The sequence below is a fragment of the Pteropus vampyrus genome, unplaced genomic scaffold (assembly GCF_000151845.1).
Source record: "Pteropus vampyrus isolate Shadow unplaced genomic scaffold, Pvam_2.0 Scaffold223, whole genome shotgun sequence".
Taxonomy (NCBI): Eukaryota; Metazoa; Chordata; class Mammalia; order Chiroptera; family Pteropodidae; genus Pteropus; species Pteropus vampyrus.
Window position 1 is genome coordinate 1,281,413 of NW_011889004.1, and position 16,673 is coordinate 1,298,085.

At 48.3% G+C, this 16,673-nt stretch overlaps 1 protein-coding gene across 2 annotated transcripts; it reads left to right on the forward strand.

The window, feature by feature from the left end:
• Positions 1-2,647: 2,647 nt before the first annotated feature.
• NIPSNAP1 (nipsnap homolog 1) lies at positions 2,648-16,191 on the forward strand. 2 transcript variants are annotated; one of them, XM_011373355.2, is made up of 10 exons: positions 2,648-2,791; positions 8,562-8,689; positions 8,881-8,926; positions 9,172-9,266; positions 11,495-11,565; positions 11,710-11,850; positions 12,140-12,171; positions 12,547-12,641; positions 13,619-13,702; positions 14,998-16,191. In XM_011373355.2, the coding sequence occupies exons 1-10, from the start codon at positions 2,694-2,696 to the stop codon at positions 15,060-15,062; spliced, it is 855 nt and encodes a 284-aa protein (XP_011371657.1). In that variant the 5' UTR covers positions 2,648-2,693; the 3' UTR covers positions 15,063-16,191. The 2 variants fall into 2 exon arrangements, with proteins under 2 accessions (XP_011371657.1, XP_023394208.1); XM_023538440.1 differs by lacking the exon at positions 13,619-13,702.
• The last annotated feature ends 482 nt before the right edge of the window (positions 16,192-16,673 follow it).

Consider the following 16,673-nt stretch of genomic DNA (forward strand, 5'->3'; position numbering starts at 1 on the left):
GACCCATTTGGAACCGTGTGAGATAATAAATGTTTATTGTTTCAAGCTGCTAAATTTTGGGGTAATTTGTTCTACAGTAATTGGAAATGGTCTAATTCCTTATTTGTGAAGTTGTTGTCCAACATTTATCTGGTTTACTGCCCAGAATACACAGTCCACGGGGCAGGAACCCACTCATACCAGCTGCTCTGTTAACTGGTATTGCATGTCGCCGAGTGCCACAAAGAGAGCCCCCTGCCCTACTCTTTTAAGCAGGGTAAATGGAGTTAGTTAAGCAACAAAATACTCTAGGATAGAGTGGGTGTGTGTCCTGGGGAGAGGGATAGGGCCACAATTAGGACGACCAAACCTCTTGGTTTCGCAGGGACAGAGGGGTTTCCTGGGAGGGGATACTTTCAGTGCTAAACCGAAACAGTCTGGGGTAAACTGAAATGAGTTGGTCACCCTAGCAGGGGTGGGTTGGCTGTTCTCAAAGCTTCACTTCCAGTGAGCTGCCATACTATGGTTCATATGGCATGGGGAGGGAGACCCATTGCTCATCTCTCTGGGTCAGGGGTGGGAGCCTGCTTCTGGAACCACCTATTTGATCCTCCTGCCACACTTAAGTGGGAGGAAATGGGATAATCCTCTTTGGAAATGCCTAGACCAGAATGAGGAGGCTGCAGGTCAACACTCCCCATTCTTCCTGGCAGAAGCGGCCAGAAACACCAAGAATTTGGTGATGACTCTTAACCTAGACCTGGAGGCCAGCCTCTTCCTGTCCATGGGTCCTAGCTTCCTATGGCTTCATTGCCAAATCCCCTCTGTCACATGGCCAATGAGTTGCTACTATGCAGCCTCTCCTCTGTGGGCATAACCAGTGGCAGGTCATCAAGGCTGGCCACGCCATTGTTAGAAAAGTATCCCTTGTACTGAGTGAGAAGCTGCCTCCACATAATTTCTACCCTTTAATTATGTTCAGTTGCACCGAACAATTTGAAACTATTTCTTCTTGGCGGTCCTTTTACATACTATGCACACATTGCTTTCTCAGCCTAAATTACTCCTTGCCCTGCTCCCTTTTTCTGGAAATTCTTCCAGTTTATCCTTTAAAGCTTAGGTCTAAAGTCAGGCCTATCGTGAGGCCCAGTGGAGGCAGTCACTTCCACCTTTCCACACCTGCCACACTCAGATCCTAAGGGACAGGCAGCTCTACTGAATGACACCGCGGCTTCTCATTTGCTGCACCTCCATCTACCCACCTGGGCTTTTCATGATCCACTGTCATTGAGAATCCTCTGATCACACTGACTTCCAGAATGAAGACCTCGCTCCCTTTTTGGTCCCTCTGTAAACCCGAAGGAACCGCCAGGCCCAGCTGTGTCTCTAACCCATCTCTGTGCCTCTTCTTTGTAAACACAGCTCACTTCTGCCTGGTGCTGCCACAGTGCCACACTGTTTATTCATTTCATTTCTTTTGATAATTCTGCCTATTTTGACAATTGATTCAGGTTTTCCATCTATCATGGTGATATAGTTTCCTTTTTAAATAAATCACACATAGAATACACATTCATTGTATTGATTTTAGAAAATATGGGGGGAAATCATAGTTCAAATCTCATTTTCTTATAGAAGTCATCACTGACTCTCAAAGTCTATATAGGACCTCTCTTTTTCTCTTCCTCCCTGTTATAAGTCCTCATAACTCCCCATACTTCTTCATAGCCTCTACCGCAATTGGCAAAGATATCTTTGTGTATATTTTTCACTTATTCGGTAAATATTTTATGTATCAGGAAGGAGGGGTGAGGAGAAAAAGGCCTAAGACGTCTGCTCTGGAGGGGCTCAAAGTCAGTGCTGATTTGATTTTGGTCTCCCTTTTGAGACTTGTATCCCAAAAGGGGGGGGGCTTGTTCTGCCCATCTTTGGTGTTTCACAGCCTAGCACATGTGCTAGCCAGGCTGACTCAATATTTGCTGAAGGAATCACAAAATTAATGCCTCCCCTCACTCCTCCATCCCAAACATACCAGGAGGGAGACGGAGTCAACAAGTAGACATTGTTGGGGGGGGTGCCTCCACATGAATAGCTCCTGGGGCACCCTGTGATGCTTACAATCCTGCTGATGTCTGTGATATGGGGTGGGGGGATTGTGGGCTGAGAAAGAATTAGTTTGGAAGACAGACAAAAGATCTGGGCAAGGCAGGAGGAGGGTGTGAGGTTCCAGGAGGACCAGGCAGAGATGGTAAAGAGGGATAGGAAGAGAAAGGGAGATGATGGAAAGCATCTCTCGTCCTCCTGTATTAAATTGTTAGGGGATTGTTTCTTTAATAATGTGATAAACATTGTGGACCTACTCCTCAGAAAAATGCACAATTTCAGGGGGCTTACTGACCCCTTGTCCCTTGTCCTTGAATGCCGAGTTGGGTGTCATAGCTCAACATTCCCATTTTACCTAGGTGGACACTGAGGCCCAAAGTGGGAAAAGGCCTTGCTCAAGGTCACAGAGCAAGTCAGTAGCATAGGTGCAGTGCTCAGGGGACAAGAACCCCGACTTCTGCCCAGTGTCTATGGGTATGCACCACGGCCACACCCACTCGGCAGAGTGCAGAACCAGGCGGGCAAGGCAAGGGGCGTGGCTTACTTTCGCCCCTCCTCCTCCTCCTCCGAGTTCAGTGGGGAGGCCTTCCTCCAACCTTCTCGGCTCCAATATGGCTGCACGGCTGTGCAGCATCTCTGCAGCGGCGCGGCGGCGGTTGCGGAGCCCCGAGCTCCGCGCCGGGAATGTTGCGGCTGCGGCTGTGGGGCGGTGAGAGCCGGGCCGGGTTGGGGCAGCCTGCGCGGGGCTTGCAGGGGAGGAGGACAGGGTCTGGGCCTGAGGGATGGGCAGAGACTCTGGCTTGGAATCTATGCGTTAGAGGCGGGGGCAAGTTCTAGACCTGGGGAAGAGCTCTGAGCAAGAATGGGGAAGATGGGAAAGATATGCACAGAGTCTTGTCCTAGCAGATACCTGGCTCTGAACAGAGAATGAAAAATGGGGTGAATGGGAAGTGCAGGTCCCGGGCAGAGGGTAGGAGGAGTGGCCCCTTCCCTAGGCCTTTGCGGTGATTGTGAGAAAGCACCCACTGAAGCTTCTAGGGGAGGTAGCTTCCCCTTCGGGAAGTTCTGGGGAGAAGACATAGAAAGAACAATGGAGGATCCTCAAGGGCCATGGCTGCATAGACCCTTTACTCCCAACCCGAACAGTACAGATGGGTCAAAAGAGCCCTGAGAATGGATGGGAATTCCCCAAGGTCACTCCTCGAGTCCTGTGGCAGCACTGGGTCTAGACCCTGTTCTCTTGACACTCTGCTCTTTGCACCACAGCTGGTGGCCTCCTGGGAGAGGGAGGCTGGCTGGGCCACGCCATCAGCCTGGGTTTTAGTTTGGGCCCTGATCTGGGTGCAGGCAGGGCTTGGCCTCCTTGATTGGCCCTGGGCGGCCCCTTCCTCCTCCATCTCCAGGGCCCTGTACTTCCCCCATCTCTACATTTATCACCCTGTACTTGCTCGCCTGTCTCCTTAGCTAGACCGTCAGCTCATTTTTCTGTTTCCCTAACCTTTGGCACAGGGCTCAGGACAAGTGCTCAAGAATGTTTGCCAAGAAATGAGGACACCTGTCCCCCCACATGTGGAAAGGAAGCAGGGATGCCTCTGCCTAGCAGTCGCAAGTGTGAAGCTGCAGAATTTTAGACCCTGCCTTGAGATGTTAGAGTGCCGTACAGTGGGGCTTTGGGGCACTTGGGCAAGAGCTAGCATGTGCCCAATATTTGGGAAGAAAGCTGATATGGAAAGAGCCTGGAGTTTGCCTGGCACCAGCAAATCTAACTCAGCCTTTCTTGGTGGGGTGACCTTGGGTGGCCTCTTGAAGTCTGATTCCACATCTATAAAATGGGAGTAATAAAATTGTATATATAGAATTGTTGAGGATTAAAAAGGGCATGTGTGTGAGGTTGCTAGCCCCTGGTGAACACGCAACAGAAGTTGCCCCTTACTCAAGCAATTTCTGTGTGAGCCCCTCATAATATCTGGGCTGAAAGGGCCCTGGGGAGATCATAAGTCCCTTATTTTCCAAGTAAAGAAATCAAGATTGAGGAAGGGACCTCACTTTCCCAGGGTTACAGAATCAATTGGTGGTAGAAACCATCCAGAGGCCACAACAGGGGCATGGGACATAGAGGCTTCCTGCTGCTCCTCACTTGGTCAGTGACCTTGGATTAGGCACTGAACCTCTGTGAGCCTCAGTTTTTTTCTCTTTAAAGTGGGGATGGTGATCCCTGCTAAGTACTTTTTGCAGGATTGCTGTGAAGACACTTACCAAGTGAATGAATATCAAGTACTTCAAGGACTATTTTGCTGTTACTTATGCCTTGGTCTCATTTGGGATACTAGGGACATCTACCCCCCCTCACCTCCACCCCCACTCCACTGACCCTCAGTTGCCCCATATCTCTCTGGAGTCACTAGAGGGACCAGCAGCAGCCCTTCTGGCCTCTCAGGTTTGTGGGCCGTGACATCAGATGGACCTGGATTGGATCCTCTTGACCACTGCTTAACAATCCTTGAATAAGGCATGAGACATCTCTGAGCCTCATTTTTCTCAAAAACATTTTGGGAGGATTAGCTCTTAGCACATAGTAAGTGCTCAATAAACAGCAGTTACTGTTACTGTCGTACCAATAATCCTGTTAACAGAACTTTAGTTCCAGTTCTTCTAGTGTGTCTTCTAAAGATACACTTCTGGAACAATAAGCAGAAATGTGGCCCTTTCTAAAGTCAGCCAACTCAAAACAGAAGAGTGTTTCAGAAGGTGCATAGAGCTCCCGAGCAAATAAAGCTAGAAAATTCTGGAGCATTTTCATATGGGGAGGCATCAGACTCTTGATCCCTAATGAGAGTGCAAATGTGTCATCTACTGAAAAGTTCTCATCTGGGACAAATATTGAGCAACTTTTGTGCCCAAAGCACTGTGCTAGGTATCCTGTGGGATGGAAGGATATTGGCTAGTGGCTTCTGGTGTTGAGAAGGTAAGACATATTCATATGATAATGATGAAAGGGCTAAGGGGGAACTATGAGGGGTGATTTTATGGGAAGGGCTAAACTGGACCAGCTAGGGCAGATCCCACAGATTGGACAAAGCTGTATTGTCTTTTTCTAGGCCTACGAGGCATTCTTAAGAGTTTAGATAACAATCTTTGGAATTTCTGGCATGATTTACTGAGATTACATTTTTAAAAAATGGGACTGATCTAGAGCAATGATTCTCAAACTTGAACATGCATCAGAACCCCCTGATGGGCTGGTTAAAACCCAGATTGCTAGGCCCGCCCCCAGAGTTTCCATTCCAGTAGTTCTGGGATAGGGCCTGAGAATTTCTCAGGTGACCATAGTGCTGTGGGTCTGAGAACCACTGGGATGGGGAATTCTGGATTCGTAGTTATCAAATTTAAAAGAGAATTAATTCTGAAAAGCCTGGCAAAGTAGAGACATCCAGCCTTTGTTTCGTAGGCAGTGGGGAGCCATAGAAGACTTTTGAGCAGAAGAATAGCGTCACAAAAATGGTGCTTTCCAAAGATTGGTGGGCAGATTAGGAAAAATGGTGAAAGAGTGGGAGTGGGGAGATCAGTTAGGAAGTCATGTGGGAACACTGATACTAGCTGCCACTGTCACGTCAGGCCCTTTCTCTAAAGGCCCCTCCCCTTACCTCTATTTTACAGATGAGGAATATGAGGTTCAAAGAGAGATGAAGCTGAGCTGGGATTAGAACCTGAGTTTGTCCAGAAACTGTGCTCTTAAGCACTAATTCTCCTGGCAGTGGTGGGGATAGAAGGGGCTCCTGAGCCCCATGTCCACGCTCTGAATAAAGGTCCACTTTTTTGTTTCCTTTCTTCCAGCTTTTACCATTTTCCTGCAGCTCTATCTGAGCCCTCCCCCTACCCTAATTCCTTTCATTTCTGAAATATGGACTGAGCACGTGCCATGTGCCCAGCACTGTTCCAGGCACTGGGGAGACAGCAGGGATACACAGGACAGACAATATCCCTGTTGCCGTGAGGCTGCTTCTAGTGGGGAGACAATAAACAAGGCATAATAGAATAAGCAAAAAAAAAGTGTGTGTGTGTGTGTGTGTGTGTGTGTGTGTGTGTGTGTGTGTGTGTGTGTGTGAATGTGTTAGAAAGAGCTATGGGGAAATAGAGAGCAGGACGAGAGGGCTTGGGGAGTTCAAAGATAAGAGAATGCTTTGATTTCACTGAGAAAATATTTGAACTGAAAGTGTGAGCCTAAAGATGCTGGCTTCCAATTCAGACTCTGCCCTGGGATCTTGGACAGGTCCTTTCTTGGGTTTTACCTGTAGAAAAGATTTTTAGAGACAGGCTGCTCTACCCTGCTTGTTTGATACATGGGGAAACTGAAGCTCATAGGCAAGAAAGATTAGAGAGTGATGGGAAGACATGGGAGCCCATCAGAGGTCCTGGACCTCCTTTCTACTCCCCAGCACTCCAGCCCTCAGGCTTTCTCTCCATGGCTGGCCACTTGGTTGTTTATCTTGGTCAGATGTTAATGAATTACTTGAAGTCCAGTTCTGGAGCAAAGGTCTTGGTTGACAAATCATAGGAGGTGCTCTCCTCCCTGCCACAACCCTTTCTAAGGGAAGCATCCACTCTACATTCAAACCGAAGGGCAGGTCCATCTGCTAGTGGTTTTGTTGAAAACACTTGGTTCTTCACAGTATCTGCCTGGTGTTCCCCAGGTTGGTACCTGACCCAGTGTGGGGGCCGACTTTAGAGAAAAGAGCTGTGGGTTAGCTCTTACCTGAGCTCTGCCCCTGATTTGCTATGTGACCTTGGGCCAAGTTCCCTAAACTCTCTTATCTTCTATTTTCTCATCTCAAAAATGGGGACACTAATAGTAACACTGTAACATCATTATGTAGATCCTTTTTAGTAGGATCATGCTACTAAAAAATCAATCACAGATCCCTGGCATAGAGAATGGCCTCAGCGAGTGTTATCTATAGCAAGGATCCCTTATTCTGGTCCAGAATTTTCATAGACCACACCACTTATCTGATGATAATTATCTTTTTGGTGTTTGTTAATGAAGCAAATACACGTACGATGACAGAAAGCCTCTGCACTCAGAAACACTTAAAACATTTTTCTTTTTGACTTTATATAAAATTATAATGAAAAAAGAAAAATTTAAAGCCCCCCTCCATCCTCCCCCGCTTTCTCAGGTAAGCAGTATTAACGGTTTGGGACAAATTCTTACTCATCTTTCTCTATGCTCATACAAATGTATCACTACTTTAAGATGGTTTTTTGTTGTTTTTTTTTACTTCATCAGTCCCAGTGGCTGCTCCATATTTTGGGGGAAAAAATATTCAACACTTTGAATTTGCAAGACATTTATTCTAGGCACAGAAAAGTCTCAAAAAAGGCAAGGGCTGATGGGCTCCACTACCAGGCTCCCTGGCTAGAAATCATGCAGTAGGAGACTTACTTTTCAGGCTTTGCCAGAAGCTGCTGGGACCTTGTGTGGGGAGTACAGTTACGGTCTGGCAGGATCTGGCATCAGGTCCCTCTGCTCTGAATGAGGCATATCATTCATTCATTCATTCATTCATTCATTCTCACGGGAGCAGAACCCTAGAGGTGCACAGGACGTATATTTGTCAATTAAGTGTTGGCTGCACAAGTGAATGAACTTTGCCTTGCAATGCCTTTTATCCCCTCTATTTGCCAAATCAGCCCTGGAGATTTGGAAACTGATCAGATCACCTCTGGAGAGCCTGCCCAGATTGCCAGAGGCTGAGTACAGGCTCATTTGCCTGGGCTCTCCCAGAGATACCTTCGGCTGTAATTGTGTTCCAAGGATCATTTCTTCCAGTGGACTGTGACTTCCTCAGGGACAAAGCTTATTTGTCTTTGGCTCTCCATTCGTGGGGGCTGGGAAGGGGCACTGGGTAAGTGTAGTGTGAGCACTGGAAAGGATATGAGTGCATCATTCTCATCAGAGGGGACAGAACTTGCAAGGAAAGCACAGAGTAAAAGAGCCTAGTGTGTTCAGGGAGGAGCGACACCTGGAGGGTGGGGTACACATGTGGGGGGCACACAGAAGGGGAAGCTGACAATATAGGTTGGGCTATCAAGGGCTTTGGACATCTGGCAAGGTGGGTTTGGGTTTGCCTCTTGGCAAGGGGCTGCAGTTGTGTTGCCCAAGTTGAGAACCCCTTGGAAGGGAGTGAAGTGGAGTCAGGGAGGCTGGAGAGACATAGGAGGTGGCACTGCCTCTTAGCCTCCTGAGGCTCTGCAAAGCTTTAAGAAGTAAACCGGGCAGCCAGGATCTCTGTAGAAGGGACCAGTTCTGCTCAACTGGCTTCAATAACATGTTACATTCTAGAGCTGCCATGGGATTCTGTGGCCCCATTCCCAGAAATGTGGGTCACCAGCCTGGGGGAGCAGGGCTGGTGAAAACAGATGGAAAGTCTGAGGCTCCCCGACCCTTGTTTGTCCCTCTGAATTCTTTTGTCCTGCAGCTTCTATTCCAAGGACAATGAAGGCAGCTGGTTCCGCTCCCTTTTTGTGCACAAGGTGGATCCCCGGAAGGATGCCCACTCCACCCTGCTGTCTAAGAAGGAGACCAGCAACCTCTATAAGATCCAGTGTGAGTGGCTGCTAAGCCAGCTCGCCCTCCTGGGGCCTCTAGAGGCCTGCAAGGCTCCCGTTGGGAGTCGAAAGGGGCTGGGATACCCTGAGCTGTCCTGGGAGCCCTGGCCCTATGGAGCTCCCCGCACCCCAGCTCCCCACAGAAACACAGCTTCTGCTTCACCTCCCACTCTTTGTCCTCTATTGCAGTTCACAATGTGAAGCCCGAGTGTCTGGATGCCTACAACAGCCTGACGTGAGCAACTACCTCCATCCACCTGTTCCAGGAGCTGCTTGGGTGGGGACTATACCCAGCCCAGTTCTCATAGAAATCCAGGGATGTAGATTTCAGAGCCAGAAGCCCTAAGGACATCTTGTCCAGACTCTCATCTTCGAGATGGGGAGACTGACACCCAGCCCTTATGCCTGAGTTGGAACCCTTATCTCAGGGGCCCTGGTGGCTGGTGTGAGCCCTCCCCACTCTCTGTGCCCCTCTCACAGGGAGGCTGTGCTGCCCAAACTGCACCTGGATGAGGACTACCCCTGCTCGCTTGTGGGCAACTGGAACACATGGTACGGGGAGCAGGACCAGGCAGGTGAGGTGCCCACCCCTCTAGCACCCTTGCCACCCAGCCCAGGCCTCCAGCACCTGTCATACCTGGTTGCCCTCCACTCCCTTTCTACAGCAGCAGTCATTGAGGTCTTTCTAAATGCAATCCTTATGGGTTCACTCCCCTGTTCAAACACCTGTGTTGGCTCCCCTCTTGAGATGTTGCCCTTGAGATGGCCCATGAGGCTCTGCAAGTCCTTCCCTGCCCAGCCTCTGGCTTTATCTCGCCACATCCTCCTTGCTTACTGTGCTGTCCCACTCGAGACTTTTTTCAATTTTTCAGATCTGTGGTTTCACCCTCTAGTTCCACACCATTGTTCATGCTGTTTCCCCTGCCTGAAGCAGTCTTGCTCTCTTGCTTACTTTACCTGATTCACTCCTCTACTCATTTTTCATTTTGGTATAGACATCACCTCCTCCTAGAGGCCTCCTCTGATTCCCACTTCCTGAGCTGGATCAGGCACCTCCCCTGACTCCCCAGCCTCCAGGACCTTGCCTCTTCACAACCCTGATCATGCACCCTGTAGTGTACTTGACTGTCTCCCCATGTAGGTGCCTTGGCATTTAGATCTGCACTGTCCAGGAAGGTAGCCACTAACCACATGTAGCTATTTAAATTAGATAGAAGTAAACAAAATGAAAAATTTAGTTTCTCAGTCACACTAGCCACATTTCAAGTGCCCACTGATAGACACGTGGCTCATGGCTACCATATTGGACAGCACACAGTTACAGAACATTTCCATTGTAGTAAAAAGTCCTTTTTGTGCTGATTTAGACTCTGCACGCAACAGGGAGCTTTCGTTGAACACTCCCAACAATGAGGAGCTCACTACTTCATAAGCTAAGCTGTCTCACCTTTTCACAGCCCTGATGATTGCATGTGTCTTTTAAAATATCTGCGATATGCAGGTAGAGTATCTTAATTATTTACTCTTTCAGTAACAGCCACTGACACATTGAAAGGCAGATAAGAGAAAAGGAAAACTTTCCTCCCTTGTCCCGGCTGTTCTCCCAAGGATAGCAAGACTTTCTTCTACAATAACTAGTTTTCTTTGTTATTGTAAGGTGTATTAGTTTCCTAGGGCTGCCATGACAAAGTACCAACCATTGGCTGGCTTAAAACAACAGGAATCTATTCTGTCAAGTTCTGGAGCCCAGAAGTCTGAAATCAAGGTGTGGGTAGGGCCACACTCCCTCCAAAGGCTCTAGGGGAGAATCTTTTCTTGCCTTTTCTGGCTTCTGGTAGCTGCTGGAAATCCTTGGCATTCCTTGGCTTGTAGATATGTCACTCCAATCTCTGCCTCCTTAGGCACATAGCATTATTCTGTGTGTTTGTCTTCACATGGTGTCCTCTCTGTGCCTGTGTCCAAATCTCCCTCTCCTATGATATCAGTCATTGATTTTAGGGCCCACCCAGTATGACCTCATCTTAGTTTGATTACATCTACAAAGACATTATTTTCAAATAAGGTCATATTCTGAGTTTCTGGGTAGGCATGAATTTGTTGGTGAGAGGGGAATGCTATTTAACTCAGTACAGAGGTTATGATAACAAATTCAAACAGTACAAGAGTTTTCAGTGAAGAGTAAGCCCCCTTCTTGCCTGTGGTCCCAGGCTTCAGTTCTTTGCCGCAGGGGCATCTCCTTTCTCAATCTCTTAGATCTCCATCTACAGATGGTGCTTAGACCAGCATCTGTGGAGATGTCTGTCTATCCCTAAACACATGTGGTACCATACCGTACATGCTGTTCTGTTCTTTGGTTTCTTTTTTAAATTCACTGTCTTGGAATATTCCATCTCAGCCCATCAGACCTACCCCCTACTTTTGTCTAGCATATTCCTCACGGGCCTGACTTTATGTCTGTCACTGCTCCTTGGGTACAAGTTCATATCTGATTCTTTCGTTGCTATTTAAGGAAGTAGATGGGAGCATTATTGTCATTTTCAAGGTGAAGACATCGAAGCCTAGAGGGGTCAGAGGCTACTTGATGGAGCTGGAGCTGAAACCTGGGTCTTCTGGGCTTGTGTCTGGGATCATCCCCTGCCCAACACTGCCACCCACCAAGGCAAAGGGAACTCAAAGAATCCTGATGATACAGAGAACCAACTGGAGACTACCTCTTTACATGCACACTTAGCCAACCTTGCCATAAGCAGCAGGTCAGGGGGTCCTAGCAGCTTCCTGACCTGTACCTCTTACCCCCCAACAGTGCACCTGTGGCGATTCTCAGGTGGCTATCCAGCCCTCATGGACTGTATGAACAAGCTCAAGAACAACAAGGTATGTCAGTGTCCATTCAGCAAACCTTCTGGATATTGGTTCCAGCCTAGCCCTGTGCTGGGGCCGCCTCTGCCACCCCATGGGGCACACTGCCAGGACTGGGGTCTTCTCTTGGCTGCCATGCCCAGACTGCCATTCCTGCAGGAGTACCTGGAGTTCCGAAAAGAGCGGAGCCAGATGCTGCTGTCTAGGAGAAACCAGATGCTTCTCGAGTTCAGCTTCTGGAACGAGCCACAGCCCAGAGCAGGCCCCAACATATATGAGCTGAGGACATACAAGCTCAAGGTACCTCCCTCCTGCCAGATCCCCACCTGCTCCTGCCTTCCCTGCTGCAGTGCTGCTTTACAGGTGCCCTAGCACCTAGACTGGGGCTTCTGGCCTCTCCCTCTGGGCCCAGAACAGAGGTGTGTATACACCTGTGCACATGTATACACCCAGGTGCAAGTCAGGGCCTCTAAATGAGGCCAGGCAGCCCCAGGAGCTGGGAGACACAATGCTTTCTCATCTCCATCCAGCTGTGATGTTGGAAATCCGAGGTGGGGCTCTTTACCATCCTTTCTTGGTTCTCTTTCAGCCAGGAACCATGATCGAGTGGGGGAACAACTGGTGAGTGGCAGTGCCAGGGGCTCGGGGTGGGATGGTTGGGGAAATCCTGCTCACCTGCACTACCAAGGCTCCTGGCAGGGGTGCTCCTTTCCCAGGGCCAAATGGCAAGGAACCCAGCAACCTCTGCCTCTCACGGATCCAGGAGAAGGATCCAATGAGGAGGTGAAGATCTGGAGAATTTTGAGACCTCCCCTGGAAAAACATCCAGACAGCAGCTTCACTTCTGTCACCCCATTCCCTGACCATGTCTGAGAGCCGGGGGACCTACCTCAGGCCTCTCTCTTAAGATGTGGTCAAGAAATCAGCCCGGGGACACGTCAGGGGGCTCTTTGTACCGGCCTTGGCCTCTGCCCCACACTCTTCTGTCATCCCCAGGGCTCGGGCCATCAAGTACCGGCAGGAGAACCAGGAGGCAGTGGGCGGCTTCTTCTCACAGATAGGGGAACTCTACGTTGTGCACCATCTCTGGGGTAGGCTGTGGACCCTCCAGAAGCTTTCTGCTAGTCCCCTTTCTCTGCTGTCACTCTGCATAGACAATGTGATTAGTGCCCTTGGAGAGCTTAATGTTCTAGCACAGGGAGACAGCACCTCAGACATAAACTAACAAAAAAGATAATTTCAGATTATTACAAATAATAGAAATGATGAATAAAAGCATGGGAACCTACATTGGCTAGAATAGAAAAAGAAGGCCTCTCTGAAGAGGTAAAACTGTAAGCCCAGCTAAAGAATGAGAAAGAAACAGCTGTGAATGACTAGGGAAGGGCATTCCAAATAGAGGGAACATGGGCAGAGGCCCTGCACTGGGGAAAGGCCTTCAGGGTTTTGAGGAAGGCAAAGGAGGCTGGTGTGGAGAGTGGGGAAGAATGTGAGGAGATCAGGCTGGGCCTTGCCGACCTTGGGGATGGGTTGGGATATGTTTTAAATGCAACAGGAGGCTGCTGCAGCATTTTAAGCAGCATAACATGACCTGATGTGTGTTCTGATTCCTCTGGCTGCCATATGCTTTGCCGAGAGCATTTTGCAGGGAAGCGAGAGAGGAACTGGGGCAAGAAGAGGAGGACTCTAGAACTCCCAAACTCCTGCCTGAGCAGCTGCGTGTTGCTTACTGAGACCCTAGGAGTAGGTTGGAAGGGTTAAGTGTGTAATTTTGGCCCTCAAAAGTGTTACGTTTGAGACGCTGACATATCCAAGTGGAGATGTTAAGTGGGCACTAGATATATGAGTCTGGAGCCTGAGGGAGAGTTCTAAGCTGGAAATGTAAATTTGGGAGTTGTAAACGAATGTACTGATTAGACGAGATTGTCAAAGCAGACAGTGTTTGCTAATAGTCTGAGGCGTCAGGGAAGAAGAAACAGCAGGGCAGGGTTTGGGGTGGGAGGGCCCTGTGCTGGGTACAGGGTCAGATCCTCTGTGCCCAAGGAATGAGGCAGTACCTTTCCCACAGCTTATAAAGACCTGCAGTCTCGGGAGGAGACTAGAAACGCTGCCTGGAGGAAGAGGGGCTGGGATGAAAATGTCTACTACACAGGTGAGCACCTTCTTTGGGAGCTCAGTGGAGCCCTTGGAGCTCATTTGCTAGGAGTCCTATCTGAGGATGGAATCTTGTCTGCAAGGAGAGCTAGCCTCAGTTGGTTACCTCCAGTGATGGATAACTCACTTTTAGTTAAATGAGTTAGTGGGTTTCTATTCTGGTGGCACACTCTACATGATCTGTGGAATCCTAAGTGAGTGCTATAGGGGATGATACAACAAACAGAACCAAGAGGACCCTGCCTCAGAGAAGTGGAGTAGCTGTGACCTTAGGCATGGTTCTCCACCTCACTGAGGCTATTTCCTCATCTGTAGGATGGCAGTCGTGATAGAGCCTGCCTCTGTGGGCCAGAGGGAGGAATCTAGGAGCTTATTTATGAAAAGTGCTTTGCCCACACTCTGGCACAAAGGAATCACACAGCGAATTTTTTAGAGAAAGTTTTTTTGCTCAAGGTTTTTGCCACTTTGCTGGGCCCCCTGAGAACCACCTGGAGTCAGCAGGTATTGATTGAGCCCTCACTGTGTGCCTGGCACTGTGCTGGGCCAGTGGCCATGGGGCCCAGAATGAACAAGAGCCTGGCCATGCCCTTGGGGAACTTAGATTTGGGCTTCCACACTTAATAACTGCTGTGGGAAAGAATGCGTCTCCTGGAGGAGATAACTAGAGCCTTGCTCTTCAAAATGTGGTCCCAAAAGAGTACTATCAGCATCCCTGGAACTTTTAGAAATGCTAAATCTCAACCTCCACTGAATTCAAATCTGTGCTTTAACAAGAAGTGTAGGTAATTTATATGCATAGTAAAGTTTGAATAGCTCTGAGCAGGAGGAAAGTGACCTCAAGGGTGACCTTGGGTTGATTTGCTTTGGGTTGTGGTCTCCTATTTATAAAATGATGCAATTGAACTAAATCTGTGTTTTTCACACCTTGGCCACTTGACCTCCTCACAGCTTTTGTCCTACTAGTTTATTACTGCTACAGTTATTTTCTTTAAATCCCCCTACTTTGTTCTTCACCTAACTTTGTCCTGAGAAGTAGTATCTGTGAGATTACTTTTTACTATTCTGGTTAATTTTTTTTCACATGCACAGGAAAATAAATGTGTAATTATGAAAAAAATTTTAAATGTTGCATTTTATCACCACCTAAGTCCCCTCTTCTTTCAGAGTTAGAAAGACCTCCATGGGCCATTCCAGGGGGGCAGTGGGGCTTTTCCTGTTTCAGCATCCCAAGCCTCTTCCCCCTTCAAAATCCAATTTCAGCCCTCTCCATGACCTCTGCCTCTCTCTCCACAGTCCCCTTGGTGCGACACATGGAGTCTCGAATCATGATCCCTTTGAAGATCTCGCCTCTCCAGTGATGCTGCTACTGACTCCATCTCCTTCCCCTTTTCCTTTAGGGCAGCCATGGACAGGGGAGCTCCCAGTCCTGCTGTCTTGGTTTTCTCTCAGATCTGGGAGGACTCTAGGGGCTAGTGCTCAGCTCAGACAAGAGGGAGCTGAAGGATGACAGAGTTCAGAGGACTTGCAGCTCTGCCCAGACCCTTCCTACCTTCTCTACCTATTCTTCCCCTGTGCTGGAATCAGTTTTTAATTTCTCTGAATGGAAAACAGCAACTTTTTATGTCTTCTTACATTTCCCCCTAAGATTACTCATCTCAAGGCCACCAGTCCACAATTATCACCATGAAAACCCTCAGTTTTAGCTTTAGTTGCACAAAAAGTGGTGTGTCCAGTGAGTAGAGATGGGGTGGGAAGGGTCACACCAATCCAGGCTCTTAGGAATTCCCTGGTCTTCACTGGGCCACCCACTTCCTGGATAGTCTGAACTTAGTCCCTCCTGCTGAGGAAGAACCTAGAACTGCCACAAAAAGTAAAGGGGAAAACCTTCAGTTAGCAAAGTCTTCAGGAGGTCCACATTGTCCACCCAGAAAGGCCAGGAAAAGGGAGCTGGGAAGGATCTGGGGACAAGAAACAATGGAACAGGAACAGGAACCCAGAACTAGGAATCTAGAAGGTAGAACTTAGAATTCAGAAATTGGGTTTGAACTACAGAACTTGGAATACAGAATGGGGAAGATAGAACACAGGTGACAGAAGACCACTTGGGGAGAGATTCCTAATACAAGACGGCTTTTAACTGGAGAGAGGCTCATCTGTTTCTCTGTATATAATGAGTTTGAAAACTTGAATATGTAGTTCCAGCCCTTCCATGCAGGGGATCTCCTGCCCTCCGTTTTCCTTTCTACAGGTAAAAGACGGCCAGGGCCTGTATTCTCACCCTGCATCCCTTTTTTCCCTCTTTACTTTCTGTCAGCCCAACCCTCATTCAACTGGACCACTGGGTGTGTGAAGTAAGGTCAGTGATTTAAGGGGGCCTCCTTAGTGACCTCCACACCTCATGAACCTCTGGGTAGCTTGAGTCTGCCTCCCTTTCAGGAAAATGTGTTCTGGAGTTGCTGATGAAAACAATTAAATGTTTACTATAAACTATGGTGTCCTTTTTTCATCTACAAGAAACTCTGGCAGGTATCCAAAGCAGGGCCAGCTTCCCAGTTCCAACTGGCTGATTTACCAACTGGAGGGTATTGTGCTCCCTGAAAAACTTCACAAGAGAGGGCTTCCCCTCATGGTAGAAGGAATTGATTGCCCTGTATAACCAGGGATTCAGGAAACCAGTGTTTCTATCTCCAAATAAGTAGGATTTACACCAAGTCCTGAATCCTGCCTGTACAATTCTACCAGGGATAGAAAACACAAGTTTTCACATGCTGCATTAGAGTTGTGACTCTGCCCTGAGCAAATTCGGCCTAAAATGGGAAACTACTGATACACCTGGGGGAAAAACAAGTGTAAGATGAAGTTAATGCCCTCCCTAACCTGCTGCCCTCACTAGCGTAGGCTGTTAAAGTGAATATGACATTGGTTAAGAATCCAGGTCATGCTGTCTAGAGGCAAACGAGTTAAACTAT

Excerpts from the sequence above, each read along its gene's own strand:
- NIPSNAP1 (XM_011373355.2), top strand. The coding sequence starts at position 2,694 with ATGGCTGCACGGCTGTGCAGCATCTCTGCAGCGGCGCGGCGGCGGTTG. Across the intron at positions 2,792-8,561 it reads GCGGCTGCGGCTGTGGGGCG|CTTCTATTCCAAGGACAATG; the intron begins GTGAGAGCCGGG and ends TTTGTCCTGCAG. Across the intron at positions 13,703-14,997 it reads TGAAAATGTCTACTACACAG|TCCCCTTGGTGCGACACATG; the intron begins GTGAGCACCTTC and ends CTCTCTCCACAG.